Source organism: Aplysia californica, unplaced genomic scaffold, assembly GCF_000002075.1.
Source record: "Aplysia californica isolate F4 #8 unplaced genomic scaffold, AplCal3.0 scaffold00570, whole genome shotgun sequence".
In the NCBI taxonomy this organism is placed as follows: Eukaryota; Metazoa; Mollusca; class Gastropoda; order Aplysiida; family Aplysiidae; genus Aplysia; species Aplysia californica.
In genome coordinates this window covers 143,710-149,903 of record NW_004797840.1, presented here as the reverse complement: position 1 = coordinate 149,903, position 6,194 = coordinate 143,710, and the positions used below count along the sequence as shown (strand labels likewise).

The window sequence follows — 6,194 nt, the reverse complement described above, 5'->3', positions numbered from 1 at the left end:
AAACAGAATAAAGGATAGAACTCCAATTCTTTTTTTTTTCTGCTAGAGTAATAGCCTATCATCAACAATCAATAAGGAAGATAAGCTAGTTGATCAGCAATAAGAGGTGTGACAAATTTGGGGTGGGGGTGGGGAGGGGGTGTACAAAAACTGGGATGGGGAGAGAGACCAAGAAGGAGGGGGAAGCTGGTAAGATTGGATGGGCACGATGTTGAGGAAGAAAGACAAGGGGAAAAAATCAATGGTCAATGAGAAAGGTTAAACGATTAAATGCATAAAACAAGGGGTGGGGGCGGAAATAGACAGATAGATAGATGGATATATAGATTGATAGATAGATAGATTGATAGATAGATAGGTAGACAGATAGATAGATAGATAGATAGATAGATAGATAGATAGATAGGTAGACAGATAGATAGGTAGACAGATAGACAGATAGATAGATAGATAGATAGATAGATAGATAGATAGATAGATAGATAATATTCATGAAAAACACCAACCTTTGGCTCCTTGATCATTTCGGTTGAAAGGTCGAAGGTCACGCCCGTCAGCTGTGATGTCCACAAAGGCGTAGATGATGTGCGTACATAGATGGGGGTCAATGTCTTCTGGCAGGAAGTTGCCCAACCCCTGACGCGTCTGCGCAAAGCTGCTGTAGTAGCAGAAGATCTTTTTGCCTGTGCATAGTCATAGAAACGAGGGACTCAGTGGTGATTTTTAAAATGACTGGTATAATAATGACATCATTCTGTTACCTCTTAGAAACCTCTAGGTGCTTGACCTCTTTTTTTTTTTTTGGTTGCTGAGTAGTTTCAGCTCACATTCTGTCCAAATACATGTAGGTCGTCTACGTGCCAAACTTTGAAAATGGATGGTTTTTAAGGGCTTGATAAATCTGAATAAAATCTTACTGACCTTATCGACAGGACTTCCAAACTTATATAAAATGTAAAGCCTTTTTAAGAAATACCGTATCGTATTTACGCTGTACAAAAATGAAGTGTCAAGTGACTTTTAACTTTTGAATTATTTAGGTTAAAGCAACGCGAAAAAGTTGAGCAACATAGAAACGTGTTAACAAGTGAATTTTATTGAATAGAAAAATGTGTTAGTATCAAAGACGCCAACGGTGAATAATCTCTAGTACACTCAACTCAATTATGAGATTACTGTAACTTTCAGTATCGGCGGTCACAAATCACAAATGTTTCACCTTCCTTAGTTATATATGGACAGAAAGATACAATGCTGAAAACTAAGCCATAGTATATATTCAAGGGTACAAAATCTTCAGGTCAATAGAATAAACAAACACTAAGCAAAATTTCAACAGATTCCACTGCACAGTTGTGTAGATATTGCTATTCAAAGCTAGGCCTGTATTTGTGGAAATATTAGAGTTTTTTTATCCTTATGGAGGAGCAATTAAGTATATTTTCTCATCTCACCTCATCCTATCTTATCTCATCACATCTTATACTCAGATTTGAAACCATGTTCTTATTGAATACTGATGAATTTAGTCCATTATAGTCGTTGTTGTGTGAGTGTATATTAGAAGGGGGGCATGTAATTTCAGAAATGATAGTAAATCAAGATATCGTGAATATCACATTACATGAAACCAGCATAAATTTACAGCAAAAACACGCTTTATGACTACCACTGATTCTCAATTCAATTATGTATACAGGCTTTTAGATGTAATGTATCTTAGTATGTATTCTTGAATGCCGTAGCCTGTCTTAAGATAAAAATTATGATTCGCTTGACTGTAACTTAGTTGACAGAACTTGGAAGAAATTTTTAATTTCAGAAGAATTGTACGGTACTTGTAAAGTATAGGTTATATTAGTGCCGAAGATAGAAATGTTACTAGAGAGTAACATACCAAAACAAAAAAGAAAGAAAAGAAGGAGAGATCAGTGTGATAGATTTCTAAATGTAAAATTGCAAGGAAGTATGCTGAAGTTTGCATAATTTCATTGCAGCTAGCGTGTACTGAAAGGCATTGTCCGAGAAGCCACTTAAATCATAGTTTGGCAACAGGACGAAAAGCGTAGGTAAATGCGGCACAGACACTAGCCTAGCTCTATTGCTTGTTGAGGAGAAACACAGCTTTCTTTGCACGCCACAGATATTATGTTTATGTGGGAGAATTTCGGAAATTATAAAGTGTTTATTCGTACACGTTCTGAAAAGCAAATAATTTCAGGGACTACCTTCTGCCTCTATAATGTGATCCTTCAAGGTGTAGTGGAACTGTTGGATTCTGTGCCTTGCTTACAAAACGCTAGAACTCCTTTTCCAAGTAGGGAAGATAATTATCGTATTGAGTCATTAAGCGAAAATGCCATATCAAACTCAAACTCACTCTGTGTTGACCCTAACTGGCAATGTTGAAGCAACCCGCCTCCTAAATTATCTAGTTCTTATCGATGGTGGTGCAAAAAAAGAAATCATTTTCAAACATGTAATCAGAGACAGAAAACTGTTTTTTGTCCCTTCAAAATTTGTGTTGTTTTCTCTTGAACTAAGCCTATACTATTTACTGTATTTTGTACCCAAGCAGTACAATATAGGCAGCGCTTTGGCAAAATATAAATATAGAAGACAGGAAGACTGTACAGAATTATATGGTGCAGACAATACAAGTGCACCTATGAACCTCTCTTTGGGTATCGTATACCACAAAAATGGGTCATAGTAGAAAATGCAAAGTCAGCAAATTCATCATAAATATCATCTTTACATGTAGTATATATTACTCGTTGTTGATTATGATTGTGAATAAGGATTAATAATGATTTAAAACATTAATTTTAGCGCACATTACGGCTCAACAGTGAGTTCTTTTCGTCTTACAGTCTATATCATTACTCCAACACAGCTTTGAACACTTAGACAGATGCGCGGCTTCCCGGAAAGAGTACGATGCAAGAACCTGATTACGTGCGTAAACGCTATCAACAAACTATCGAGGTCTTTCACTTCTATAGCTGTGTACCCATTCTCATTTGGGTAGAGAGGAGAATAAATTCTATTGAAGTACCATTCCAAACGACAGAATGATATATCATATATTATGTATAATATGAAATATATAGACCATTCGAAAATAAAGAAGTTTGAGATAGATATTATGAACAAAATACAGCAGAGCCGTGGCGCTGTGACCGTTGACCTAATTTTCCTTTTGTTCATAAGAAGTTTGAAGTACAAATTTGGTTAAGCGTTTCGAGGTAGCGCGCAGACAACATGAGTTCAATTCTCCTGTGGGGAGAATTTGTAATACCTCTGTCCGTTGTATCCCTCTCAGCCCAGGTCGGCCCTGACAGGCAGAGTCGAAACAGGCCACCTCCTACATTTTGATCATCTTACTTGTGTCGATAAGATAAGATAATGCTTTATTATCCCAGAGGGAAATTTTTCTCGGCTGTACAGGACCGTAGCAACACGTGCAGATATACATAAAAAATCTAAATTATATATTATTCTCATTAAAATTCAACATGAAAAGTGAAGTAAAGCTTACAAAATGTACATATCACATCAGATGCATCATTCAACCACATGCAGGGATTTGATTCCAAGACCTCCGGAGGTATATAGATACATACTCTAAAGAGCAATACACATTATGCTTATTCTGACAATAGCCTTATGCTAGATGGTAAAAAACGTTTATATCTTTCTTTCTTTGTTTTTGGAGGTACACATCTGCCCCCGCAGGATCTTACAATTTGTGTGGAAAGGGGGTGTGATGGGCCGTTTATAATACTTTTTATCTTTTTTTTATACTTGTGGTGTTATACATTTCATCAATTCTAGTAAAGTCATATCAAGAGATCTTGCTGGCTTTCTTAATGGTTCTGTCAATTTGTTCTTTATCTTTCAACTTAAAACATTAATTGACGAAGACAAATGCCAAAACACGAGAGGCAGATATAATATTACGTTCTCCCAATGTTAAAGCATTTTCCATAGCGCATTTTCGAGTGTCTGTACTTACCGTGTGAGATGGGAACCACCAAAGAGATGGTTGCCAGAACAGCCAGGCTGAGGAAACTACACCTGCCTAACATTTCAATAATTGTTCCAGACGATTATAATTATCGTGAAACACACTTTCACAAAACCCTCGCTCCAACGAAGGCGATTTTCGAAGAAATTCTCAGGGCTGACGGCTAAATTCGTCCAATGAGAGTCAAGAACAAAAATATTGCGTCATTCGCTGCGGAGATGCAATATGGCTGACGACGACGACGATGACAATCCACGTCCTCTGAGTATCAGCGACGTCTGCTGTCTGCTGCTGTCTGCTGCTTCTCAAACCACGGAGCAAGCTCAATGTTCTGGCGCTGGGAGATTCTGCCTCTCTTTGCTGACCTGGTGAGCCTTTATACCTGTTCACTGACCTTTCCACTCGGCCTGGGCAATGCAGGACTTCCTCCCGGCTTGCCAACATTTGTCTTCGGCCCCGCGCTGGCCGGCCACCTGCCTGGTTTGTTTGGTCAAGTCCTGACACACACAAGACAGACAACTAGGCAGAGGGTCGTTGCTGCGCTCACAGTTACTTTTCTTTTGTTCTCCTTTCTGTGTCTTTTTAAGCCTTTTCTTTTTTTTCTTCTTTTTTTTTTCTTTCGCTTTCCGTCTGTTGTTGTCTTGTGTGAAACTCCATCACGTAATCAGAGCGTTTACATGCAATGGCGTTTCCGCCCTTTTTTCATTACTTCTTTTTTCTCTTGATTGATTTTTTCATTTCTTTCTTCCTTGTCCTTTTGTGTCTCGTTTAGGAATTCTCCCTCATTTGTCGTTTAATCAAGATGGCGCTCCATCATGCTGGAGTATCGGACCGATGGCCCTGGTTCGAATCTCAACCCTGGCTTTTTGGTACTTGTTTTGGGGGAATCTTCAGATTCTCCATCCAATTGGTCCGGTCCTAGTGGAAATGTATGTTCAAATCGGAGGTTCTTCCTTTTAGACAGCCGTACAGTGTTCAAAATAGGCGTTACATCTACTCAACAACATGCTACAGATGTCTCCCAAAAGTCGCGCACCATCCTGGTTTGCGCCAACAACAGTTTGGTTGCTAGTTGATATTGGTCTATAATAAACAAATCATTGCTCATATTTAGCTCTTTGAGCAGCAGTACGAGCATAGACTCTCTCAAGAAAGCTTCCTCTACCACACCTGAAAGTTTCATGGGAGACCTTTTGGTATAGTACGTGTATAATACTTGTATAAAAATACGTTAGTTATAGTACGTGTAGTTATTCCATCCCTTACTTCGTCAAAGGGATGTTAAGGGACTTGTATGAAGAAGGGTTTTCAAGATGGTTTCGCGACTTTTGGGACACCGTATAGTATAAGCCAGTAAAGTCTACAACAGAAACATATCAGGGTACAGGGCAAGAAGAAGGCCAAGAAATACCTGGCTCAAGGGCGTGAAGGATACCCCGAAAACATACAACATTCCACTTAGACCGCCAACAAACTTGCAAGAGACAAAAATCCCTTTCTCCCTTCTACACCCTAGAGTCTAGAGGTACAAGAGGATGGATAAAGTAAGTAAGTATGATAGAACAAATTTGAGATCTTTGACCTCATTGATAGATCAAATGGATTAGAGAAGCTGCTGCTGTGTGGAAAGACAGAGGGAAAGAACTCACATAGATGGCCTAAACAACTTTGGAAGGAATACCACAAAGAGAAAAACCGAAATGACCAGGAAGACATAATATATACAAGGGGAAGGAATGGGGCACCATGATCGTCAATGTCTGCTCCAGACTTGACACACAAAAAGAGGAATATAACAAGACGATTTTTTTCTTTTTAAATTTTTTTTTATTTTGTCTCTTTTTTATAGTAGAGGATTTTACGGCGCTCACAACTGCATAAGGTCATATGAGCGCCAAGGGGTGGGTGTCAACTGAGAAGTCTTTACAGGGAATCAGACTTAGACTGCTCACCTCTCTACCTTCAACAGCACAATGTCTGCTTCGACTATCAAGGCACCCCAAAATAAGACACAAGGGAGTGACAAACATACAAAAGAAGTAGAGGAAAATGACAATAGTAAGGATCAGGAAAGAAAAAGCAGCAGTTCCCTGTTGTAGATCAGGCACAGTTATGAGCTTGACATGAGTCGGCCCATTTACAATTCTACTATGCTTGAACGAGA

At 38.8% G+C, this 6,194-nt stretch overlaps 2 protein-coding genes across 2 annotated transcripts in view; one reads left to right on the top strand and one right to left on the bottom strand.

The window, feature by feature from the left end:
• Positions 1–4,091, bottom strand: part of LOC106012930 (chitotriosidase-1-like) — a 14,084-nt gene extending 9,993 nt beyond the window's left edge. The window contains exons 1-2 of the mRNA XM_013087287.1: positions 4,019–4,091; positions 507–683 (exon numbers count right to left, since the gene is read on the bottom strand). Of these exons, the coding sequence (XP_012942741.1) occupies positions 507–683; positions 4,019–4,091 (250 nt within the window). The remainder of the gene's footprint in view (positions 1–506; positions 684–4,018) is intronic.
• Positions 4,092–4,255: 164 nt separating this feature from the next.
• LOC118478447 overlaps positions 4,256–6,194 on the top strand; it is a 53,435-nt gene continuing 51,496 nt past the window's right edge. The window contains exon 1 of the mRNA XM_035972056.1: positions 4,256–4,398. Coding sequence (XP_035827949.1) covers positions 4,256–4,398 — 143 coding nt within the window. The remainder of the gene's footprint in view (positions 4,399–6,194) is intronic.